The sequence below is a fragment of the Antrostomus carolinensis genome, unplaced genomic scaffold (genome assembly GCF_000700745.2).
Source record: "Antrostomus carolinensis isolate BGI_N321 unplaced genomic scaffold, ASM70074v2 scaffold11865, whole genome shotgun sequence".
Lineage (NCBI taxonomy): Eukaryota > Metazoa > Chordata > Aves > Caprimulgiformes > Caprimulgidae > Antrostomus > Antrostomus carolinensis.
Window position 1 is genome coordinate 12,833 of NW_010317119.1, and position 26,388 is coordinate 39,220.

General features: G+C 37.5%; 1 protein-coding gene across 3 annotated transcripts; it reads right to left on the reverse strand.

The window, feature by feature from the left end:
• Positions 1–297: 297 nt before the first annotated feature.
• APC (APC regulator of Wnt signaling pathway) lies at positions 298–22,118 on the reverse strand. Of its 3 annotated transcripts, none has more exons than XM_029085078.1 (9): positions 22,017–22,118; positions 18,493–18,591; positions 15,476–15,854; positions 14,277–14,372; positions 13,298–13,437; positions 11,800–11,877; positions 9,060–9,176; positions 8,173–8,387; positions 298–7,750 (listed from the first exon to the last, which is right to left on the reverse strand). In XM_029085078.1, exons 2-9 carry the CDS (start codon positions 18,574–18,576, stop codon positions 1,183–1,185), a joined length of 7,677 nt encoding a protein of 2,558 aa, XP_028940911.1. In that variant the 5' UTR covers positions 18,577–18,591; positions 22,017–22,118; the 3' UTR covers positions 298–1,182. The 3 variants fall into 3 exon arrangements, with proteins under 3 accessions (XP_028940911.1, XP_028940912.1, XP_028940910.1); XM_029085079.1 differs by having other exon boundaries at positions 15,476–15,551; positions 22,017–22,109; XM_029085077.1 differs by having other exon boundaries at positions 13,298–13,473; positions 14,256–14,372; positions 22,017–22,109.
• Positions 22,119–26,388: the final 4,270 nt, after the last annotated feature.

Genomic DNA, 26,388 nt, shown 5'->3' on the forward strand with positions numbered 1-26,388 from the left:
GAAAACAATTATACTGCGTGGCTACTGAAAATACCCTGCCTTTAGTCTTGTTATGCACCTAAGACTTGTAAAACTGTCTCAATTACAAGTACGTTACAGAAGACCTAGGGCCTGATCCTGCAATTGTTATAAGCATCCTACAACAGCCATTTGTCAGTGATAAGGAAGAACAAATATTGGAGGTGCAAGATTCTGCTGGACCAGGCCTTAACTGCAAGTGTATTATACAACACACTGTATGGTGGCACCTCAAAATAAAATACTGTATTTTATGTAATGCAGAACTAGCACACACAATTTACATATAGTAATAATTTATTCTGAAATGTTCATTTTAGTCTCTCTTGAGACATCGCTCATGTCTCATTAATAAAAGAGCAGCCATCTTACCTCAAACACCAGAATATACAAGTTACAGCATAGCAAAAAAATTCTACCTACTTTAAGATAAAATCTAATTCAGGTAAAATAATTTTGTTCAAGGTTTTACAATGACATAGTTTTCCTTTCCCCCCCCACCCCCGCAGAGCACAAAGAAAGTGTAAATTGTTACACCATAACTATCTATGCACATTATGTGACCACAGAAATGTTAATCATTACTTCAGAAAATTAACCATCAGTTCCATTCATGCAGAAAAGCAGGCTGGGAAAGCTTGTTCAGCAGAAATCATATTACTGTGAATTTCACAGCCACATGATTAATTATTGGGTTAGATGGACTCACGAATACTAAAACTGAGTATACTTTTTTGCATAAATAATACCAATTCTTCCCTGATGTAGTTTAGTGAGTGTGTAATCTAGAAATGATTGATAAACCAGTATGACTATATCATCTCTATCTGCGATGTTCCATGATTTCAACAACAAGCAATATTTAAAGCATTATGAGATAGGATGCTAATTAAATACATGTTAAACATACTATACAAATATACTTGCACTAGCAATTTTATTCCAAACTGTCAATCAGGTTTTCCTCTAAAATATTACCAGTGAACACAAAGTATACTATCAAATATGGCTTCCAGAACAAGGACCTTCTAACAAGAATCAAATCTATTTACAACAAATAAAAACGACAACAAAAAAATCAATCCCCATTTTTTTGAAGTTTCATTTGAAACTTACGATTTCTAAATAGCTGCTGTATTTAATACATCAGTTTTTTTGTTGCACTTAAACAGAAGTTACCAGGTAAGACCCAGAGTGACGTTTAGGACTCTGAGTTCCACCGGAGTCTGGATTTTCAGACTTGGAGTCACGTTTCTTCGTGCTGTTATTTACTGGTGTTGGTATTTGTGATGGCCGAGCAGAACTATTGTCCACACTACTCTTCCTGCGGCTTGGATTGTAGTTGAAAGGAGTCACTCTTGCTGCAACAGCACCAATGGGGGAGCTATGTTTGCTTGAGCTACTGGAACTGAATGGTGTACGCTCACTTACAGTACTTTCATTATTTTCTGGTGCAGGAACAGGATTATTCTGCAGAGGCTTTGTTTCAGCGCCTTTCTTGTCTGGACTGTCTATCTGAAAGAAAGAGTTCAGACGGTTTTCTAAACCAATGGTACGAACAGGAACACCTCCATTCCCTGGGATCTGTTTTTCTTGTATCTCTTTAGAATCTTTACCATTCACACCCTCTTTCTCTGAAACACTGTCGATAACAGGGGGAGTATTTCCAGTTGGGGACCTTCCAGATCGAGGATTGTTAATTGGGCAGTCCTCTATCCTCACCCACACGTCCTCTGTCTTAGAGACAGCTGGTGCCATCTGGTAGATAAGAGTTTTGGAATCTGAGCCACTTGTAGCACCTGAGGAAGAATGCTGAGGATCATTCATTACCTGAGGAATTTCATTTTCTTTTATTTTTCTCCAAGTGCCTTTTGCTGGCGCTTGGCTTTCTTTACTTTGCTTGTGTCCAGAAAGAGAACTCGCATGTTGCTTTTCATCTTCACTTTTTGCCTTTTCACTGGATTCTGAAGAAGCTGACAGAATTGAGGAGGAACTTCCAGTTCTTCGCCAAGTGCTTACACGAGGAAGTGATGAGGAATGCTTACTATGCTCACGCTTCCATGTTCCTGATCTATTGATCAGCAATCTAGAAGGACTCTCAGAATGAGAACGAGCTATATCATGACGTTTTGCTGGTCTTCCATCGCATTCTACAGAAGGGCTCAGATTAGGGGGTATTTTTCGCCAACCACTAGTCAGGGCAGTTGAATGAGTGGATAAAGACATATCAGGAAGAGATGGACTTAAAACTGGGGTCTGTAGTTGGGACCTGGTGGGAGAATCTGGCCTGGAAGGAGACAGAGATTCAAATGAAGCTGACTCTTCTAATTTCCGTCTTAGAGTTGGGCTCGGAGCTTCTTTAATAAAAGTTGACTGACGAACGAGAACAGGTCTCTCAGATCTGTCAGATTCACTTCCACTAGACTTTGTGGATGACATTCTGGTTAGTTCAGTCTTTTTGTTTGACCCACCACTGCTGAGAGCTTGGTTTAACCCTTTTGAAGCAGATTCACTTCGTGGAATGCTACTGGTACTCTTAGGTAAGGCAGTTTGCTTTGTAAGGTTTTGCTGGGTCATTTGCCTGCCTGGTGATGTATATGACACTCTACCTGAACTTGAAGATTTAGTCGAAGCTGTGCTAGGAGATGATGTCCTTGGCAATTGAGACAGTTTGTTGGGAGGAGTTATACCGTTTCTTCCTGGAGAAATTGAGTTTCGACCAGGAGACTGCAGAGGCCTACTTAATGGCTGCTGTTGAGGTCTTGAAGGAGTGGAGTCTCTAGATCCTGATCTAGAAGGTCCTTTACTTGATCCACTCTGGTTCAACCCTGATGGCTGCCTAGTTACAGGAGCTGGCTCAGGTTTCACTGATGACTTTGCTCCTCTTGGAGAACTAGTCAAACTTTGGCCCTCACTGGGACTCTTGGAGTTCACGTTTTTAAGTGGGGGACCTTTTTTGGAAACAGGACTAGTACTCGAAGAACTATTTCGAACTCCTGGAATATGGATCATTGTCCTACCACGTGAAATTGAAGGCACACTTTGCTGCTGCGGTTCCTTCAACTGGCTTGAGACTTCTGAATTGGAGCGAGCTTTTCCTGTAATTATACTTTTATACACTTTCTTCCCTCCTTTGATTCCCCTACTTTCAGATTCAACTTTTTTAGACTCCAGTGTACTCTTCTCTCCTGGCTTAAGAATTCTTGGACCTTTATTACTAGTGAAAGGTTTTTCTTCTTGGTCTGGGGTAAGATGAAATGGTGACCCTAGAGAAATACCAGATTTTAATGAAAGAATAGAATCAGAGTCTGATGAAGCTTGTCTAGACAGTGATGCAGCAGCTGCAGCTTGATGCAAGCTACTAACTATAGAATTTGCACCTTCTTGTATAGCCTTCCAGTCAAAGTTCTCTGAATCAGGTGAGAAACCATGTTCTGAATCTGGCCTCTGTATCTCTCTCAAGTCCAGTGTTAAATCTTCTGCCAATATACCACCTGTATTTCTGGAATTTTTTTCACTTTCACTCTTTATTCTTGAGGGTTTTTTCTTTTTAGGCATAGCAGAACTAATGCATTCCTGTAAAAGATCATCTTCTGAGTCAATACTAAGAGAACTCAGAGAGCTGTTTCTAGAGAAGCATACAGGAGTATCTTCAACGTGAAATGATTTAGGCGCATAGCCAGAAGTCTGTGGTCTGTTTGATTCCATCTGTGAATCAGGTGCCTCAGTATGCTTTGCAGGTTCCTCTTCTTTATTGTTATTGTTTTCTTGATCAATATCACTGAGGGAACTAAGAGATGAATTGCGAGAAAAACAAACAGGTGTGTTTTCAATAGCAAAATTCTGCATTTTCTCATCTGTAGCTGCTCCTCTGTCTGGAATATCTTTAGCTGACTGAGAGAAAGTTTTAGGCTGGCTTCTGCCTGTTGGGTGTTTTTGACAAACTTGTGTCCTGTTACTTGTTTGCTGATTTGAAGACTGTTCTGGATTAGCGCAGTCTTTAGTTTCCGTTTCCTTTGCTTCTTTTCCTTTTCTTAATTCTGCCTTCTCCCTTGAAAGGTCAACATCATCATCATCAAAATCTAAAGAACTTAGGGAATCATTCCGTGAAAAACAGTACGGAGTTCCCTCAATAGGTGTGTAATGATGAGGGGAATCAAATGCAAAGCTTCCTCTTACACGCTCTTCATTATTTGGCAATTTGTCATTAAAATCTCTGGAATTACCTTTAAGATTCTGTTTCTTTCCATCTCTGTTCTCTGGATAGCTTCTTTCATTATTAACATTGCTTTTAGGCTCTATGGGTTTTTTAATGCGTGCTCTGTATTCATTATTTTGGGGAACAGGCTTTACTGGTGATGTTGGCTTCTTTTTCTCACCTTCTGGTTGGTTTTTATTACTTGGAGATGAAGATGCTTGTTGAATTTGATCCATTATCTTTTTCACTCTGAAAGGTTTGTGACTTTTTCCTTTTGGCATAGCTGAGTTAATGCACTCAGCCAGAATATCACCCTCTTCTGTTTTGTCATCATCCAGGCCTGGGGGAGTCACAGTTGAGCTTTTTGCTCTCTGAGAGTCATCGGTACTTCTACCTTCTGTAGGAATGGTGTCTCGCTTTTCAAATTCCCCTGACTCTGCTCCCGTACCCACACTGTCTACATTGGCCAACTCACTCGGGGGTGATTCTATCGTGAGATCACTTAGAGATGTAGCTGTTGAAAAATTTATTGGTGTTCCCTCAACACAATATACCCGTGGCATATCATCTCCTGGTGTAAAACTCACGTGCTTTTGGGACTGCAATCTGCTTTGTGAAGGCAACAGTTTGTAAACTGGCAACTGGCTGGGCTTTCTGGCTACAGGAGGAGGTATTTTTGGAGCAGATGCTTGAGAAGGCTTTTTGGCTTTGCGTGAAGACTTTGTTGGCATTGCAGAAATAATACATGCTTCCAGTATTTCGATATCATCATCATCATCATAATCATCCAGAATATCTTTTTCTGCTTCAGTAGGCTTCTCTGCTTTCTTCTCTTGGGTATCCTTTGTATCATCTGACTGTTCAGGTTCTGCTTCATTTCCATGTTCATTTTCATGAACTGGAGGCATTATTCTTAGTTCCACATCTTTCTGTATAAATGGCTCATCAAGACTCAGAGCACTCAGACTAGAAGAACAAGAAAACCCATCTGGTGTGCTTTCTGTGGCAAAATGTAATAGTGTATCAGCGTCTGGCAGCACCTGAACTCTTTGAACAGCTGCATTTACAGCTGCCTGCCTAGGACCAGGCTCTCTCTTTTCTGCACTGGGTACTTTACCTTTAGCTACATCTCTTTTTACTTGAACTCCTTGAGCAGGGGGTGGCGTTTTACTTCTGCTTGGAGGCATTGTTTGTCCAGGGCTGTCTGGAAGGTCACTGGGACTTATAATACCACTGACCATTCCACTGCAAGGCTCACTTTGAACTGAACTAGCAATTGAACGGCTTTCAAAACTATCCAGGGAACTTACAGAAGTACATCTGCTGAACATGAGTGGTGTTTCCTGCACATAATGTTCTGGTGGGCTTTTAGGAGTCTGTGCACCACTCTTTGAGGGAGATTTGGCACCTGAAGAAAATTCAACAGCTTTATGTCTAGAGGAATCGGAAGGAGACAAACTAGAAGTCTGCAGTCTACTGGATTTTGTTCTGATGAGTTGTGATGTTGATGTGATTTCACTTACTGCACCTTCTGTAGATAGAGCCCCACTGTTTTCCTTTAGTTCTGCTATCTGTAGTGTGTTATTAGCATCTGTCACACGTGCGGATTGATCACGTCCTATTTCGTCTTCAGCTGATGACAAAGATGACAAAGAGCTACACCTTGAAAAACATATTGGGGTATCTTCCACACAGTAAGTTTGTATAGTTTCCTGATTAATAGAAGGTGTTTTACAGGAGGAAGTCTTCTGTGCATGACCGCCTCTGCTCTGTGCAGAATTTGGGTGAAGCTGATTCTGTCTCTTTGAACCAGCTGAGGGGGCTGATGTGCTCCCACTGCTTGAGGAAATATGGTCAGTTTTAGTGCTTTGCACTGAAGAAGTCTTTGGAAAAGTAAAAGATGTCTTCTGAGAAGAAGAAGGAACTTCTGTTGAGTATTTTAAACTGTAGTCAATAGGCTGATCGACATGATGTTCCTCTTCATTGTACTTTATGCTATAATTAGTAGGTCTGTCTTCCTCTTCATGTTGTTCCTCCTCAGAATAACGTTCACTATAGTTGGTTGGCTTATCATCATCATAATCATCAACCTGGCACAAGGACTGGTTTACTTTCTGATTCATTCCAAGAGTTGAGCCTACTCTGTTTTGATCTGAACCATTGGATCCTCTTGATCTAAAGGAAGAAACGCACTCCTGCTGTCCAAAAGGTGACTGATATTTAATGTGTTTATCATCTCCACTTTCAGTGTATATGGGGTAGGTTGCATTTTGGCTCCTTGACTGCCTTGGTTCGTTTTGTTTCATTTCATCATCTATTATATGCTTAGGCCTTGCCCATCTTTCATTCTGAGAGGGACTTTGCCTTCCAGAATTTAACTGTTCATCCGAGTATTTAAGACTATAATTAATTGGAGTGTCTAGCTCTCCATCGTTGTCATCCATATGATTTGCGCTATGAATCTTATGTGCCAAGTCAGCTGGATATTGACCATAACTACAAAATTTACTTTCATCATCTTCAGAGTAAGATTCAATGGAAGGTTTCATTTGGCCTCTTTTACCATAGCCATCACTGCTGCTGACACTATTTAAACTGTCATTTGAAGCTCTCTTGTATTCCATTTTTGTATAAGGCACAGGACATGTCCTGTTTGAATTCTCAGACTTTGGAAAGTACGTATTGGAGTGGGTATGCGCAGTGGCTGATCTCCTTGGGGCATTTCTGTCTTCTGTCAAACAGTGCATTTCAGAAGTGGAACTAGAACTTCTGTCTTCTTGTGGAATATGCATGCTTGTTACCTCTTCCATAACTTTGGCGATCTGAGCTGCAGCAGTAGAAATCTGCATTCCTATTCTCTTAGAGGAGTTCCCAGTATTCTCTGCAGCTGGATGATAGGTATTTAAACCTACTGCTCGATCCCTATCAAGACTTCTGTCTTTCTCAGATCGAGAATTTTCTACATTTCCCCTACTGGAAGAGGAGGTGCCAGGCAATACCGTAGTATTTAGATATGGTGAAAGTACAGTCATATTACCTGCACTAAAAGTCTCTGATCTGCATATACTATCATCATGCCGACTGGAGTCCAAGACATACTCACTGTATATATTTTGCTTATGTCTCTGCTTATTACGGTGAGATGCTTTTGGGCTTAAATTATCAATGTTGTCAAAAGTCTCCGATAAATGCTGAGCATCTAATTCTGCTTCCAGTGCCTTTTGTTTTCTGACGTGAAGAGATGGTAAGCTTGATCCGGGAGACATAATGTTGGCATCCTTATATTTTGCTGGCCTGTTTGCCATGAGGTTTCTTAGAGCTGCAGCACTACCCATGGCTATCATTTTGTGTTTTGAGTGAATGAGATTTTTAAGCATGCTGACTGCTCCCATGTCCCACAGCGCCTCCTGATCCTTCGCGTTTCGTGCAGAGAGATTCCACAGGGTACCACATGCATTACTGACTATTGTCAAACTGTGTGACTTCAAGTGTTGTAACAAGGTTTGCAAACAGCTGTTCTCTCGCAAGATTTGCCTGGTGTTGAGCAATTTAAAACAAACATTAGTAAGTGGCATTTCAAATGGATAACAGACAAAGCAAAACAAAAACCTATTATGCCAGAGGCAAGTTTTGCCCTTAGAAAGGGTAGTAATGAACTATCCAATGCAAATTTATCTCCTATGTCCTCTAGCTTTCATCTGAATGCTAATTAAATCCTATTACAACTATGAACAGTTAGCTTTCAGTACAGTTCATCATTAACAAGCAGCGGGTTTTAATCTGTTTGCATATTCCTGTTATGCAAGTGCAATACCTGCCTTATCAAATGCATTAAAAATTAACTGTACTTAATTACTATACGTAATACATGCATCCATATTAAGACTCAGTCATAGACATTGCCTACTCAATATACATAGAGAACTGCTAAAGATTTTCAGAAAAAGTATACCCACCTATGGTCCTCATTAGTAGCAATTAAGCTAGAAACATTTCTTAATATTCCTCCTCCACTTTCTATGATGGCTAAAGTGTTTGTTTGGCTCCGGTATGTCAGTGTGCCGACTAGAAATGCAAGAGCACCATCAACAGCACATATATCAGCTTTGTTCTCAGTACAGTGTGCTGACAAATTCCATAAAGCACTCAGAACACTTTTTAGGGTGGATTCCTAGGATAACAACAAGATGATAGCATTAAAGAAGTTTTCAACTATTGATCACAAGCTCTCAGAAATATTTAAGTTAGCTTCAAGGAGTTATGTATGTTTCAATTTCTGCTTTCTGGGCTGGTCAGCTAGAAGCAGTGCACATGTAAATACTTTCGTTTGCTCCTCTCCTTCCTTCAGCTATGGATTTGGTATTGCTTGCCCCAAAATTTTCAGAAATAGGTGCCACAATACTTGTTAGCTGCCATAATGGTAACAACGGCTTGGAGACTAGCTGACAGGAGACTCTGGGATGGAATATAATCCTGTCTGGATACCAAAAAAATCAGATAGAAAATTACAAAAGTGGTAGTTATCTATTCACTAACTCAAAAAAGGTTTTATTAAATTGCAAAATTATAAAAAAGGCTACTTCAACAGCACAGCTCATAAAACTGAACAGCAAAAGCTGTCAACCCTCGTGAATACAATTACAGAAATACTAGTAGTTTTGAGATGCCACTGCTAGATTGTGATCTGCTGCTATGTTAACTCAAAGCAATTCCCTTCTTCAAAGCAAGTTATCTAAACCAACCCAAATATTGCACCAACTGCTTTTATCAAAAAGGACAACAGTATTTGTGTAGAATAAATACAGTCTCTCCAAAATTTATCTAAATCATTTATATAGGATACCTTCTTAACTTCTAAAGCACATTCCATTAATGCTTTCACACTTCCAACTTCTCTTAGAGTCTTTTTACTGTTCACATCTGCTCGCCAGGACAAGTTCCTCAACACACTTGCAATGACCTGCAAAACGTGGAAGAAAAATAATGTATCTCAATACAGCTGCTGCTTTAGCAGGTCATCAGACAGTCCTCCTGGATTTCCAGAATGCTATGGATTAATTACGAGAGGTCATGTTCAGCTACTGAAATAAAATTTGCTAAAATCTGCTTTTTGTTGTGTTGCCTGTTAGACTGTTCTAACATTTTGCTATGAAGTTCGATCAAAGGTACTGGCTTTTGTGTGTGGGTACCTAAAACAACTATTTGAAATTAGATTCCCTGCTTTCCACACTGGTTGAAAAATAAGTAAAAAAATTCTGACCTGTGTTATACTCTGATGTCTGTACTAGACTTACGTAATCTCAGGAGAGATTTATATAATCTTTTTCTCAGCTTTTCTGCTTGTAAAATAGAAAAATAACACTAGCCTGTCTCCCAGATGGCATGATTACTTTGATTAATGTTCATAAAGCTCTTCAAAGTCTTTTAAAAATACACTGTGTCTTTTACAATCAGAATAGTTGTCTATAGAAGATGAGTAGCCATTCAGCCTATGTTCTTGTCCTGGGCAGCAGCTGGACTGACATAGACTGTCACTACAGTGGACAGTCACTACACATTAAACTCCATCTATTTACAGGCTGCAGTAAGCATGTATATCCCTCATGAAATATATTTGACAGAAAAGTTTTACCTATGGATGTTCTGTACCTATGTCACAGAACTGCGCAAGCTTGTTAGATTATGTGATGAATGCTCCCCTGCTCACACCCACAAGAGAGCACAGGGAGGCAGTGGCAGATGGAAGAGCCCAGTATCACCCTGCCCTGGCTGCTCCCAGGCCCACCACAGGAGCCATCAGCCTGTCAGAGGCCCCTCTCAGCATGCCCAGAGTTGTGCAGGGGCCCAAAGGCAGGCAGGAACCCAAACTCAGGGCTCAGAGGAGGGGGCACCCTGTCTGGGCTCTTTACAGGGCTCTCCTAGGAGACCTGCAGCCCCATGGCCCAGGTGTGACACCCATTCAGGGAAGTCAATGGCAGCAGCTCTCTGCACCTTTTAGACTGAGGCAGGTCAGTCCAGAAGTCCTCGCCGAGGGATATGGGGCACTTTATGGGATCCAGGTGAACATTCTGGGACTGTAGAAGACTGTTAATGGGATTGGAGGACCCAAAGGTTCCAAAGGCAGGAAGAAGGATGGATCCCGGTGATTCAAGGAGGTACAAGCATGGGAAAACAGAATAAGGGGACAGGAAAGGAAAGCACAGTTGCATCTGAACAGTTAGGTGGCTGATATGCTTGTAAGGCCATATCCTTTGCCTGAGGAGTACAGTCTGTCCCATATATTTATGAAATCCCATTTCTAACTTTTTCTGAGTGAGGGACTTTCATGATCTGACTGTGTGTGTGTGTATAGGGGTCTATATGCCAGTGGCTAAAGACACACCATGGGACAGAGGGCTTGTCCATGACTTCCTTTTCAAGAATACAAAATATACTTAATATCTGCACTAATACCAAATCAGAGAGTTTACCCAACAACCTACTGTAATTCTAATTATTTTCTCAACTGTAACTAGCTAGCTCCTCCTGTAGTGGAGAAATTTTTTTGTGAAGAGTTTTTTAAGAGATAAAGTAAATTTTACTTAAAATTACTCTTTTATCTGACAATTCACTTAAACTGCAATGAAAACAGGTGTCTCCTTTCCAAAAGCTGTACCAGTGTGTTTACAGTATATATTAATTAAAACAGATTATAACTTAGTATTTAATAATTTTAAACGAGTTCTATACCAATGAAGCACAGTACTGTGCTCTCAACTCTGAGGATCACCCTAAGCACTTCCTAGAGACTTTATTTTCAGGCTGTTTTCTTTACAAGGCAGGAGCCATTGGAAGGTGTCACACTGAACACTTTGCTCATACTTATAAAACTTCTTTGGGAGGTGCTGGTGTCAAAAGTAGTTATATATGACTGGTCAAGTCAAATGCAGGTTCTCTTTTGAAGTACAGTGTCCTCTATTTTTCCTCTATTATTTACTTGCTGCAAAGGTAGGAGGAGCCACAACTGTACTAACTCTCCAGGTAATCCCAGTCCATTAGCACCATCACTAGTAAACTAAACCAGAGAATCTAAAATAGCTCAAACTTATTTTTAAAACTGGACTTCTGCTAACAGAGAAGGGTCATAAAAGTGAATTTTGTAGCCCACGTGTTATACGTGCTTTGTTAAAGAAACTAAGTATGACCCGCAGATCAGCATTTTTACAAGAAGGAAGTTGTCCTTCATAATTTGTGGAATGAGTACAGGTACAAACTTTGCATCATAGTTAAGGGAGACAAAACAACATAAGAACAACAATTAAAAAAAAAAAAAAAAAAGTTGGGATGAATGAAGCGTTATGTCAAAGAGCGAGCCTAATTACAAAAAGAGAAGGCTGACTGGGGACACAATAGAAACATCATGAAGATGATAGAATCCAAGCATAAAAATAATTGGTGGCAAGGCCAATTGAATAGAAGTAAGGTAAATATTAAGAAAGGAGAGGAGAAATACATTATATTATTACAATGCAATGAAATTAATGACATGCAAAGTGATGGAAATGTCCAAGCTAAAGAAGTATTTGATCACAAAAGGATGTTACCTGCTGTAAGTCTTCACTTTCAGATTTCAGTTGGGCTACAAGAGCTCTCATGCAGCCCTTCATAGAACATAATGTAGCCTGTTAAGAATCAGAAGAAAAAAGAAAATTAATAGTATTAAATAACAGGTTAGGTGGCAGGCTTCTGGACAGTGTTTTGATATTTTAATCCAATCATAACGGAAGTTCAATAGGAGCTTAGTAAAATATGTTTCCAACAATAAATATTTGGTTTACAACTACTAAAAGGTTAAGCTTAACTATCAGCTTCTACTCTGGACAACACAAAAGTGGAAAAATTGTGCTAAATTTTGTATTTTTAAAAACAAGTCTAGAACTCAATCTGGAACTTTACTACCTTAGAAGCCTTCTTTACTCCGTGCCAGATAATAATCACCTGTGAGCTTGCAATGTGTTATTACCTACTGCCTATTGAGTCTCACAATCATATTCCTTTCTTTCAAATAAACATAATATGAAAAAGAATATGAATATTGAAAACTGACACAAATATAACAATATTTCTGACATTTGAAGAATAACTTCTTAAGAATACTGCAAGGTTTATGTTGGAAATGGTTTGTGACAAAGCACAATTAAAGTTATTCAAAAGCCAAGTATGTATTTGAACTGTATTTGAACATGCTGTCAGTTGGACAGCATGTACATTCACATCTCTGAGTAGTTTAGTTTATGCTATTAATGCAGTGACTGCAGCCCTGTAGCAGTTACTGATTGGAAGATGTAAAGAGCCAATATTTTGTGAAGTAATTCATTTGCAGCAAGGATTTTACACTTTACTCTTGTCTAAAACTTAGAAAACAAGTTCTATGACACCTCTTATTTCCATTCACTCCTGAAATGTCTTCCTCTAGAGTAGAAAGAGAAAAGTCTTCTCAGTATGAAGTTATTTTAAGATTCATAGCTGGCAAACTCTGGGGCAAGAAATTATTGAAACTTTCTATCTTTTGAAAGCAAAGTCCTTATTTTCTCTTATAATAATTTGAAGTAGTGCCCATTATGAGCTGGATATGCTCCAAATATTTAAAAGCAAACTCCAGCCTGAAAAGGTTTGCAAGATTTCATCAGACAGTAGAAGTATTGTTATATAACTTCAGAAAATTTCACTCAATTAGAAGTTTTAGTTCAACATTCTCAGAAAAATCAGTCACTATCCAGTAATTGTTGGCCCATAATCATTACACGTTGTACCAATCTAATGCTTATAAAAAAATTAAGCCAATAGATAAAATCCTTATTTTCAGTGACAAATTAAAAGTGATTGAATTTAATATGAGAGTTGACACTATACTGGCATGATACAATGTTCAGTTTGTAGTGCTCTCTGTCCGACCTGGATGGAATGACAGAGGTATTTTGACTTCGGTCTTGAGTTTAAAACTCGATACCCTATCCCATTTCATCACCTGTCTTGAGAACTACAATTCAAACTTAGCTTCACAGCTATGAAATTACTGTATGTTTAAAATTCTACTCTTACCTTGTTTGCCACGTCTCCAAAAGTCAAGTTTGTCAGAGCCATTCCAGCATACCTCCTTAAGGTGACACTATAGTGATCATTTGTAAGTCCATACATTTCACAATCCACTTGCAACAGTTCAGCAATTGCCTGCAAACCTCCTTTAAAAACAAGTAAGAAAATAAATAATATCTGTACTCTAATACCACAAGTACAGCACATATATACCAAACTGCACTTATATGTATAGAACAAATCTCAAACAGAAGGCTCAGAAAGGTAAATAAATTATTAAATATTGGCTCTTGATCTTGAATCCTGTGCTTACTAGCAGAAAGGCATGACAGCATGACATTGAGATTTCAAGGGAAAATGGGAACAGGTGGAATTATGAGGAAGTATGAAGCACACTCATCTTTTAATTCCACCCAGCCAAAATAATGTTTTACTGATGAATTTGCATCACTTATATAAAAGGCTATTTAGTAAATCTGAAAATTACTGATCTAATTATTACTGGAAGTTATTTTCTAAGAAAAATACACAGAATATTTTAATTGATAATGAGAAGTGGCACACTAAGGAAAATTACATGCACAGAATTCACTAAAAAATTCAGGCTGTTAAAAGAGGAATCAACTCAGGACAAAAAAACCACAGCAAAACACCAATAAAAAACCCCCCATCCTGGAAAGCAGTCTCCCTTGTAAGTCCAATACTTCCAAAATTGCAAATATTTCCATAATAATACTCTTCTTCATAAATTCACAATTCATTCCAGAAAAGAGAGTAAGAGGCATAATAATTTATCCACTAGGAAATGGTCTGGTTAATTTTAACTGCCTTCATCACTTAGAGGGCAACAACTGACAGAAATGAACTGATGGTATGTCTAAACCACTAGTGAAAAAGCGCCATATATCCAGTAAGGGACACAAGGAGTGTCATCATTGCCAGCAAGCTTGTCAAAGGAAGCCACAAGAAATACATCTGGTCTTACCAAGCTCATTCATCGCATGCCTGTGTTCTTCATCAAATGAAAGTTTCATCAAAACACACACTGTAGGACAGATCTGATGATCCACTGGAGCAGGCACTGATGCAGAAATAGGCAACAATTAGTATTTCTTAGGAGATTCTACCTAGATCACAAGCTTTCCAAAGTGAACCTGATCTTAAATTAAATCAATTGCAGTCTTGTTCAGGGTTTGCAGCTACCCAGTAATCCGTGACCTAGTTACGTTTGTTACTAACAATATATTTGATGCTGAAAAAGAAATTGGGGAGAATCATGAATTTATGTAGTAAGTAGTACTTCTAGTACCAAAAAAAGGTTATCTTGTTACTTTTAAAAATTAATAACCTTATTGAAATAAATATTCTGATGGCAATAAATAATATGCCACCTAATGTGAAGCTGCTTTTTGGGTGTTATGTCCTTACGAACAGTTAATTAAACCCTTTGTTTCCTAACTGAGAAGATTTAAGTTCATACTTTTGTGAGCTAGATTCTGGCTAATGCACAAATGGTACTGATACATCTTGTTCAGAGCCCCACTCCTGCTACATGGTTCCTGTGACAAACTCCAACACGCATGGCGCAGCCCACTGATTTCAGCAGTGTGTCTGTCACAGACACCTACAGCCCGTATTTACATCATGCCCTCAATTCAGAAAAGCAGCTAAGCAATCCAGAGGGTTAAATCATTTTTCTAACTATTCCCTGAGAAAACTCCTATTCCATTACATTGTCACTTCTTTCTTATTTTAATGCCGAAATATTTCTTACATACAACATTATAAATAACAGTTCATATTATATTGAATAGGTTGAGATTATTTAATCTGTGCTCTCAGTCTCTCTCCTAAACGAAATGTGCTATCTCCTGAATACATCTGCATATTCAATACTAATTTTCGGATAATAAATATAAAACGCTAGAATTATTATCTGGAAAGCACACCAAGGTCTATGATGTAAAAACCAAGTTTAAAAACAGGGTATCATATCTGTAATAGACACTATTTCCTCACGCTACCCTAATTTAAAGGAAAAAAAGAGTACACGTACACATATGCACACATATATAAGAAAATTCACATACGTTCAACAAGAAGTCAGATTAAGTTTGTACTTTCTGTAAATTCACTGTTTTCAATATGTCCTTGAAACATTTTTTTATGGCTTGCAGAACCTACTTGGGTTTTTGTCTTGGTCCATGCCTTGTTCATGTGCCTCCTGCCATTCCCAACACGTTTCACAGTAAGCACGGATCTGCTCCAAAAGGTGGAGCACACGGATTTCCCGTCTGCCTCGCTTATCATCAGGCTGGGAGTGAATGATGTTATGCAGTGCTGCGCTGGCTCTGGCACGGGCCTCTTTACTACCACGGGAGTTTCCTAACAAGACAGAGTCTTTATCGTTGCCATGTAAAAGCTGGATGAGGAGAGGAAGACATCCAGACTGACGCATGGCTATGCAGCTGTCTTGAGAGCTAGACATTGCTAGCAATGTTCTTGACATGTCATCTTTATCATGAGTACCAAGCATTGATAACAATGAATACACCATTTCCACCTGCAGGTCAAATGATTTTAAAAATACAGTTACATTTAAAAAATACACATCAAATTAAATTAAAATTAAACTGGAATGGTACACATTAGCAAAAGACCTTTATTTAATGACACCAAAAAGTACGCTGTTTTGAAATAATTAAGTACTATTACTACTTCAGCATTCATAATCTTAATAAATTTCACTTAGTAGTTAAATGGCTAGAAGTGGTGGGTGGTAGCTGTATCTAACTGTATTAATCTACAAGACCAAAGACTTCTAAATTTCCATTGTACAAAAAGATTAAATAAAAAAACTATGTAAACTGTTTCACTTTGACAAATCTGCTTAAAATTAACTGTCTCAAAAACACATGTTCTGTATGAATCACACTTCCATGTAAAGATGCTCTTAAATTAAAACCTATTTGTTATGTGGTATTAAATACAATTATTCTAGACAAAGGATAAGAATGAGTACATGAATTTTTAGTTTACATTGTGCTAAAAAATATTACATCCATGTATTTTAAAGTTTTCCTTTATAACTATTTCAAATTAACTACCAATTTTATGTTATGATGACCGACTTGCATATGGACCAGTTACAGCAAATGCAAAACTGAAGAGTTAAATTACCACTTTTTCAAGTTTACAAGGATAGAAACCAGTAAAGCAAACAAATGCTTATTTACTATATATAAAATACTGAGTATTTGTAAAATTAAATCAAGCCATGAAAACCCAGCATTGCACATTAAACTTGGAGTAACCAAATTTCTCACTAACAAATAGCAACTTTTGAGGGATTCCCTTGGCTGTCATGTAATATAGTGGTCAATGCACTACTTGGTTTGTCTTTCCCATCCTGTTTTCTTCAATAATAGCTTAAGTAAGATCAAGAAATACAGTTGGTTCTTCTAGTGAACTTTTAGTAGAATAACAGGATGTAGAGGATGATTTTAGATACTATCTAGAAACTCCAAACTCCTAAAACCAAGATAAACAGGAACATTCAAAATCAAAGCACAACATAAAGAAACTATCAAAGGAAACTGTAAAGTAGCAGCATGTGTGTTTCTTTAGAATACATCAATTAAGGAACAAATTACACTTGTGACTGTTAGACAAAGTTATTTTCTACTAATAATTAGATATGTGCACTGGCTAGCAGACCAATGAATGATTTTATTTGGTTTCTTCAGAGACAATTCAGATGTGCCTGAAAATGAGTACAAATACCGACTTATAACGAAATTGGATAGCAGTGGGTAGACTAAGCAGCAAGTCTGTTAATATGTGCTTCTCTAAATACTCTAGGATTGCTGAAGCAATAGAAATCTTAGAATCTGTGAAACTGTATGATCACATGCAAAATCCACTGAAATAGTCGTGGAGTTAATTTTATGACAGACTAGCATCCCAGTTTGGAGATCTTGTCTCCCTGGTCTGAGAAAAACCAAACACAGTATTAAAACAAACCACTTGGATTCTTTCAGGAGAATTTATCTGCTTTATGCATGCCTCCTGACAGATACCTCAAGTGACAGCTTTAATCCAGTGTTATTTAGAGATTTGGAAGGTAAAGTTTTTGTCAGAGAATGAAGATGAAGAAGCCACCGAAATCTGGCCACAGGTTGTGGCAAACATAGTATAGAAAAAGCTTAAGAAGTATCTGTCTGTCTCTCTGTATATACACACTACCTACAGGCACATCTCTTCCTGCATCTGTAAATGCACTCCTCTATTTATAATCTCTACCACTGTCCCTTCTTCTGAGGCATTAATATTAAGCTTCTCCTACCCCACAGCACACTCAGTTCAATCTATTTCTTTGCCTGTGTCCTTCCACACTCAGTCACCTTCCTTGCCTTCAGGGCTCTCCTGCTGTTTGTAGCTTCTGGGAATTGTACAATTTGCAATGGAAACTTGCAGACAGACAGACTAGCTGGTGTCACTTCCATTTGGTACATGCATACAGTGCAGGACCAAAACTGCAACATTATAATGCCGTTCTAAAGCCCAAAGTAATTACTGCTATGTCAAGCTAATAGGCCCTGCTTTCCAGAAGACTGTGCTCAGCCCAATACCAGTAGTATCTACACTGCTGCTGATTCCAGAGGTACTGCAAACTCCAGTGGTTCATGAACTCAGTTTTGTATTACAATTTGCCCTTTTCTTCCCCTCTCTTTTCATGCTGCACGTATACTTTGAGCATAGTCTTTTGTGAACAGACATTTATTACCCTAAAGGGCTTACACAATTTTTTCTTTAATTTTTTTTGTTTGTTTCTGTTTAATTTCCTAACAATTGCATCTCTATTGTGGATTTGGACTCTGGAGAAGTATTCGAAGAGTTAGTTAGAAGAGTTAGTTTTCATCACGGATTGTTAATCAACATCACAAGCTTTTTAGATATTCTAGTAATTTCTAGCAATCATTTCTTCCTTACTGTACCAACTCTTCATCAACAAGTAAAAAAAAGGATTTCTGTGCATATATTTTAAAAGTTGAAAAAGTATTCTAAAATTTCAACTCCGTAAAAGTACTATTTGTGGATAAATTGTTCAACTAATATTAGTACTATTCGCAGAAACAATGAGGTTATTGTATTAGTAAAAATGTAGCATTAGCGACCTGTGGTTTGTAATCTTCGGTTACCTTGGTACCCAGATGGCTTGTCAGTCTGCGAGGAACAGAATAGTTATTACTAGAGCTCATGGCACTGGCCGTCTCATGGTCCATTCGAGCAGCAGAACCCTACAAATTTAAAGAACAATTAAGTATAAAACAAAGTCTGAGTAAGAAAAAACCTTTTGCCTGATTCAGTTTCAGCACTGGATCATGAAGTTGTGTTGATAATCATTAACTGCCAACTTACTGTCACTAAGTTAGGTCCTCTCTGCCCTGACACAACTTAGAGGTCACTGTTAAACTGGGTTTTGAGAAGTCTCGATAGAGTTGTATTTTCAAGTGAATTATTTTTTAATTACTGTTTTCACCAAGAAGGAGGATAAGCGGACTTTGCAACAAACCAAATTATAATGCTGACACTATTTGCTGTAATTTTCCTAGAAATTCTTGTAAACAGCATGCTCCTACCTGTAGTAGAAAGACTCAGTTATTAGCATCTTTGTCCTCTTTTAATCCATTTTGTGTATTTACATCCCCCTCCCCCCTTTTTTTTAAAATCATTCAGTTTCTTTTTTTGTTGTTGTTACTGTTTTCTTTCTTTTTCTCTGCCTCCTATCTATGAAGTTTCCCTTACTATGTTCTTCCCTTCCTGTTCACTTTGGGGAACTTAAAAATACATTTGATTAGCAAACACTTTCAGTATCAGACCACTGTTTTACTGAGGTAGTTACCAGTCTTTTGTTGATCCTCTACAAAAGCTAAGATCTGTTCATGAAATTATTAGCTTAATTTGCAAAACAACATTTTCAAGCCATCCGGATCAATGAGTGTAATTTTTTATTTCAATAAAAATATATAACACACTGAAGGAAACTGTATGAAAGACACTTTAAAATAATTTCTGTGTTTTTTTCTAGGTACACCATGAAGAAAGAAGAATATTCTTCTCTGAGTATTTGCTGCTCATACAGTTCAACACCTTAATTTTGAAGTTGAAAGTGACCATAAGTAAAAGGTAGGAATAACTTTACCTAGTGTTTGCCTAGACAGAAAAAAATTCTAGTTATACTGGAATATTTAAACACATATTATTATACTCATTTCACTCTCCCATTTGAATGCAGAACACTTCATGTGTGTTCCAGAATAAGTGTTATGCTAAAAGAGTATAACTAGAATGATTTAAATTCACACAATTTATTCCAATATATATTTCATACGTAAACAAGCCTTTTTTTCTCTGTTGACTATAGAAAAAATTAAAAATTTTAAAGCTCAGAATGAAAATTAAAATTATATTGGCTCTTCTCAATTATTCACTTAAATAATCTGCAGTGCTAGGAATACGAATGAATTCCCAGATTTTTACATTGAGCAATCCCATTATATCATCTTGACCTCAAACTACATTCAGAAGATTACAGGTTCAACATCATATACACACCAGAATTCTCTGTTATTAAGTGCAATATGATTGCACTTTGATTCAGGGAACTATTTCCTTCAGAGCCATCGAGTGGCCTTGCTACTTTGGGGATGCTGGGATGCTCCAATGATGCATAACTATATTTCTTACTGGCTTCTAGAGACTGATGTGAAAGAACCAGTGTAAGGTTTGTAGCCATTCATCTGAGAAAATGGGAAATGACAAGGAGGTATTGCATGGACCCTTCTGATACTACTGTTTCTGCAGAACCTTATCTTTCAAAATCGTCTCCTATCTACTTCGTCTTGTTTTCTCCTTTTATACGTTACTGTCTTTCACTCATTGTTTTACTATGCTTGCTATTTGCTCTACCAATTAGGTGATTTTCCCTATTTCGTTGCACATTTTCTTAACAAAACAGACAATCTCATTGAATTCCTTTACAAAACTTGCAAAACAAAGGTACGAAAAAATTTACTTCAGCAGCAGGATAGTGGGCATAATGGAAAAAAGAAGACAGCTGCAAGATGGTGCAGAAAAGGACGTAACTGAATCCTGAAAAATCCTGGATTCAATTGTCAGTGTTTCAATTAACATTGACTACATAACTACAAAACCAACTAGATGCAAATGATTTAGTTAAAACTTCTTTTGCACTCCACTGAGTGACTGCTCAAAGCAGATTGAGCTGGTTTATCAGAAATAAATGTTATGCCGAATCTATTGGAACTCCTTTGTCTGGACTTGCATTGAAAGTAAATAATCCCCAGATGTCTGCTTTAACACAGATTCAGCGCCCTGGCTCTATCCACCTCCAGGAGGAAGGATTATGCATGTTTTACACATTTTTACAAGGCAAAGGAGAAAATTGCACAAATACTCAACATAAGACCTCAAATTACGTATGAATGAATCTCCCACTTGCATAAGTCTGCCGAAATATGATAATCCCTTCTTCCTTCTTTCCCTGTAAAATATGTTGTCCAAAAAAATTCCTGATTCATACACTGAAGAGGTGGATGATACAGCCACAATACATCAATTATTTAAAAACATTACGCTCTCAGCCCCAAAGCAGCACTGAACTATTTTCTTTCCAAACAATAAAGCTGTCATAAGAATTAAGAGTCAGAGCCTCAAGCAATTGCTCAGATATGGCTGATAGAACTTATTTCCAAATGGTGATCAAACATATTTCAAAAGCAAAATTATGGGCTGTGCTTAATGTTTAATCAAGTGAAATATTCTAGCCAAACCATAATTCTTTCTGATAAATCTTCTTGTACAAGACACTTTCCTAAGTATTTAAATAATTCTACTTCCCTAGCGTAGCAAAAATATTTTGCATGTGAATTCAACCTTTAAATTTGTAGTGTGATGTTTTAAGAACCCAAATTACTAGTGGGAATGTCTCAGCTACAGCTGGAAATCTTGAAGGGAATGATCATTAACATGTGGTAAATAAATCAAAGTATTTTTAGCCAAAGAGAGAAGTCATAAATTTTGATAAATATTTGTCTTAAAAGACAAGTAAAGAGTTTAATGTACCCCTCAAAATATTCCAATAATGTATTTCACTGATAAAAGGAACAGCAATGAAAGATTCTTTAGAAGCATTTAAATAACCCTTTCAGCCCACTCCTAGATTACCTCATTGATACTACTGTTTCAAAGCTTTATCTAAAACAGAATTAAAGAAATATTAATGATAAACCTGCCATTTGGTTCTTTTTCAAAAACCACTAATATTTCAGTGATAATTTCTGAAGTAAAATTTTGAACAATTTTCCTTAATTAAATCATACTTCTAATATTATAGTTCACCTACAATAAAATACATTTTCTGTAGTCATTCTTGTTATCTCCTTCATAGCATTAGGCTCATCAATCATTTAAACAAAAGGAACATGCTCCCTGCATTATCAAATATTTTTACTTCATCTTATTAAAACATTTCCTTTCAATAAATACAAGAAATTTCTCACATATAGATACGAAGAAAAAAACCCACATATCTTTCTAAAATGAACAGGCACATAAACACTGTAAGGTATACATCAATATATAAACATTGTACATTTTTAGTATTTAATTATACCATCAAAACCCGAAATAATCAATTTACCTGACCAGTACTGCTAGCTGCCACGCTGATTTCTGCTGCTCCTTGACCTTCATTCTGCCTCTCTGTATCATGGGAACCTGCATCATGCTTGCTTTGAGATGCTCTCTGTTAATAAGAGTTTATGAAATTACATACAGAAATTAAGTACACTTTACCATTCAAAGCTTTCTGGACTGTGAATGCAGCAGTGCTGCATCCTCACAAAGCCACTGAACAGTACTGTATTTCATAACCCTTAGCCTCAAAAATTAACAGCTGAGACAGAATGTCTTCGAAAAACTGCAAGATGAAAAGTGAAGCATGTCCTCTGAGGATTACAGCCCTGCAAGACAAAGGATTTGCTGTGAGACACAGCAACACCATTTTCCACCAGCTGTGCTCACTTTGCTATCAGAAATGTAACAGAACTGGAGCAAACAACTGTCTTCTCTGCACTGTCATGTGATCCGTGCATTTACTGGAGACTGCAGCCAGCATAGTTCAATTAAGCTTCTCATTCAAAGACAATTTCTGCGTGGACATAAGGCTAACTGTAGTGTAAGAATCCTTCTAAACTTTAAGGACAAGCAGTGCATTTGCACTGCACTTGAGGCAAATAAAATTTATATAACCTGATACTGATCTATCTAATATTTTATCAAAACAAATTCACCTGATCTGGCAAGTTGGTACAGACATGTTTCAGCTCTTTCAGGAGACCCAACTTTCTATATGTTTACACGAAAATTAAACTGGTGTCCCTGACAATGGCAGGGATCATGAGATCAACACAAAGATCAGGTTCTTAATAAAGCAAATAAAATAACGGAGCTGCTATGAAGTGTGTAAAGTGTACAACTTTATCAATGTGTTTAAAATGTGTCTCATTTTCAGAAAGACATAAATAATTCTGTCCATGAAACTGGCTTGAATTCTGGAGTTGAGAGGGTATCTACCACCTTACCTCCGAAGCACAGTTATTCTCGAAGTACTAGTTTTGATGACTGTCCTGGTTTTTAGCTGAAACAGAGCTGGGAAAAAGCTAAAAACCTAATTTAGCTGAAAAACCTAATTTTTCAGATCAAGAGGCTACTACCTTAACAGACAACACTCTTGTATCCCTCTCTATTAATTTAACTACACTTGCCATATTAAATTCAGTTTCTATGCAGCTCTGCAATGTTCTTGGGCAGTACATCCCATGATAGCACAGTCTGCCTCATCGTGCTTTATAGAAATTTCTCTTTAACTTTTAGCAGAAACATACTTGTCTTCAATATCTCTACACTGAAACTTCTTTAGTTACCTGGTGATCAAACTCATACAATATCACTTGCATACCAAGTCTATTCTGTTCATATAAAGACATGTAGAGTCTCAAACCCTGAAAGTATTTAACATTGCACAGAATTTCAGAAACCAGTAACTAACTAAATACATGTGAAGTGATAATTTAGGGATAAACTTAAAAAATTAAATCTATTCAATTTAACTAAAGCAGTAAGATATGTCAAAGAACACAGTAGTAACAGACGAAGTAGTAACATGAGAAAATTGAAAACAATGACAGGTAACATTTTGCTCAACGTTGTATGTTCAGTTATGGAAAATGAGTAACTCACGAAGCAAAACTCAAAAACTATTTTGGAGACACAGCAATACTACTCTTTTAAATCTGATCTGTAATTTTAGAACTCAACGTCTCTGTTATTGTGTATGAAATTACGTTGTTGCTGACGCTCATACAACGACAAAAGAAATTTTGGTTCCTAACACAAGAGTGAGGACCCATACCACAGAGTGAGATCCCTTGCCATACTACCCGCTGAAGACAATATCATGTATTACGCGCTGAATCCCTGTCTCACAGTACTTTCAATCTTGATCGTGTAATGATGAGTTAGATAAAATCTAGATCTAAGCCTCCAGTACAACTCAGGACAGAATTTTCGAGTCACTAGGTGACAGTAACTTTCAATCCCATGTACAAGGCAGTATTCAGTATAGCTGGAGGTGAAAAGCTGAACTGTTCATCAGCTGGGCTCTGACCCACTGGGTCACCTGCGGGGGAACACTACTACTTTTCCAAGCACACTCCTGGGTTTGGGCCATTTTTTTGGGGGTAGATTTTTTGGGGTGGTGATGATTCTGTATCTGTTAAATAGTTTTGATGCATCTATAACACAAACACAGAGACATTTCATTCCCTGACAAGAAAAGTTTCTGCTCTCCTCGGCACTCTCTGTCCTTCTCCCACTCACACACATTGTGTTTGCTACATGTTATTTACAAACGAGGTGGCTTCCCATTCCCCCCCAAGCACTCTCAAAAATATTCCACTACAAAAAGAAGTCAATGTAACACACAAATTAATTTATAAGGCAGTTTTTAACAGTTACCAGCAGGGCTCATCTAACTTCAAATGCAGTATGCACTCACAACATGCACATACAAGTTAAGAGTGAAGGTATTTTGGCACTTCAGGTACTGAAGTAATTTGAAGTGATAAGTTGTTCTCTTCATGCAGACTGGCCCAAAGGTGTTAACAATAACACAGGCAGGAGATAGCAGATGTTTATTGAAAATTGATTATTTATATAAATAGATATTTATTACAGATGTATTAATATGTATTAATAAAAGTACAATCACATATTTATTATATATGCATATTATATGAAACAGAAGAATAGTATGTATCCACCCATATATGGGTGATTAAAATATATTTTTACAGATATAATATTACTATAAATTAACTAATATTAATCTGAGAGACTGTGGATTACTAGTTATAAAGAGAGTAAAACCACTGCCAGTATGCCCCCTCTTTGCATTACCTATTAACACTGAACATAGGACTTGTGAATGAAACTAAATGAACTAACAACCACAACAAAAAAGAACAAGAGCATGTGAACATTAGCAGACTCTGTAATTTCTACATGAAGTACAGCAGCTAGAGAATGGCACACAGGTCCCCTGGGCTAAACAGCACCACCTCTTTTGAAGCACAATTTTTGAAGAGGCGTAAGCTGGCTTTAGAGCCCTCTGACATTTCTGAATTCTGGCATCACACTACAAAAGTCATTTTAATGGCGTATGCTTTCTTGCTCCTGCAGAAAAATGGTGGAAGACCACCACAGAAGCCTATTAGAGGAAGATGGAGCTGCTCCCTCCATCTTGTTTGACACTATTTTCTACGTGCTTGAGAAATCAACTATAATTATAGCTTGTCAATTAATTTCCCTGTATTTACTAGTAGAAAAATGATAAATCTCTAGCTATTTTATCACATTTGCAAGCATAGTAGGCCCTGATCATTTTTGCTAAGACAACACATTACAAATAATTTTATCTAATACTTTGTCAACATGAGTTGCCAAAGCAGCTCCTTGTGTATTTATTAGGACGAAAGACTTTTCCATTAATAAATCAGTGTTTTTCCCCCAATATTCAACTACTCTATTATTTTCTCTATCTTGAAAACCACGTTATTTTCTAGATACCAGAAAATGTTTATTTTGCCATTACTTCATATTAAACACAATACACATATAGGTATAAGTAAGTAGGTAAGACAAAGAACATTCGACAAACTAAAATAAGAAACAGTAAGTTTGAAACAATTTTGCTACACTTTAGTCAAAGAAAAAATAAAATCTCTCTCTTGAGAGAACTCCTGTCCATCACAGTTTAAAGAGCTTTGCATTTTACCTACAGCAATACTGCCCAACAGAAATACTTCACGTATTTTAAAAGACAGAAATTATGAAAGAAAGGCCTGTATCATTATAACAAATTGAAAACCTCATATTAAACACTTGCCAAGAATTTGCTTTTTTCTTTTAAATAATTTCAGATTTGTACCTGAAAGCCAAAAACTCTCTTTGGAGGGGTCTCACTCTACAGTGGATTTAAAATCTTGTTATCATAGAATCATTTGGTTGGAAAAGACCATTACGGTCATCTAGTCCAACCGTAAACCCAGCATTGCCAAGTTCACCACTAAAGCACGTCCCCAAGTACCACATCTACACGACCTTTGAATATGTTCAGGGATGGTGACTCCACCACTTCCCCAGGCAGCCTGTTCCAGTGCTTGACAACACTTCAGTAGAGAACTTTTTCCTACTATCCAACCTAAACCTCCCCCAATGCAACTTAAGGCTGTTTCCTCTTGTCCTATCACTTGTTATGTGGGAGACCAACCCCTATCTCACTACACCCTCCTTTCAGGTAGTTGTAGACAGCAATTAGGTCTCCTCTCAGCCTCCTCTTCTCCAGACCAAACAATCCCAGTTCCCTCAGCTGCTCCTCATAAGACCTGTTCTCCAGGCCCTTCACTAGCTTCGTTGCTCCTCTTTGCACACACTCCAGCACCTCAACGTCC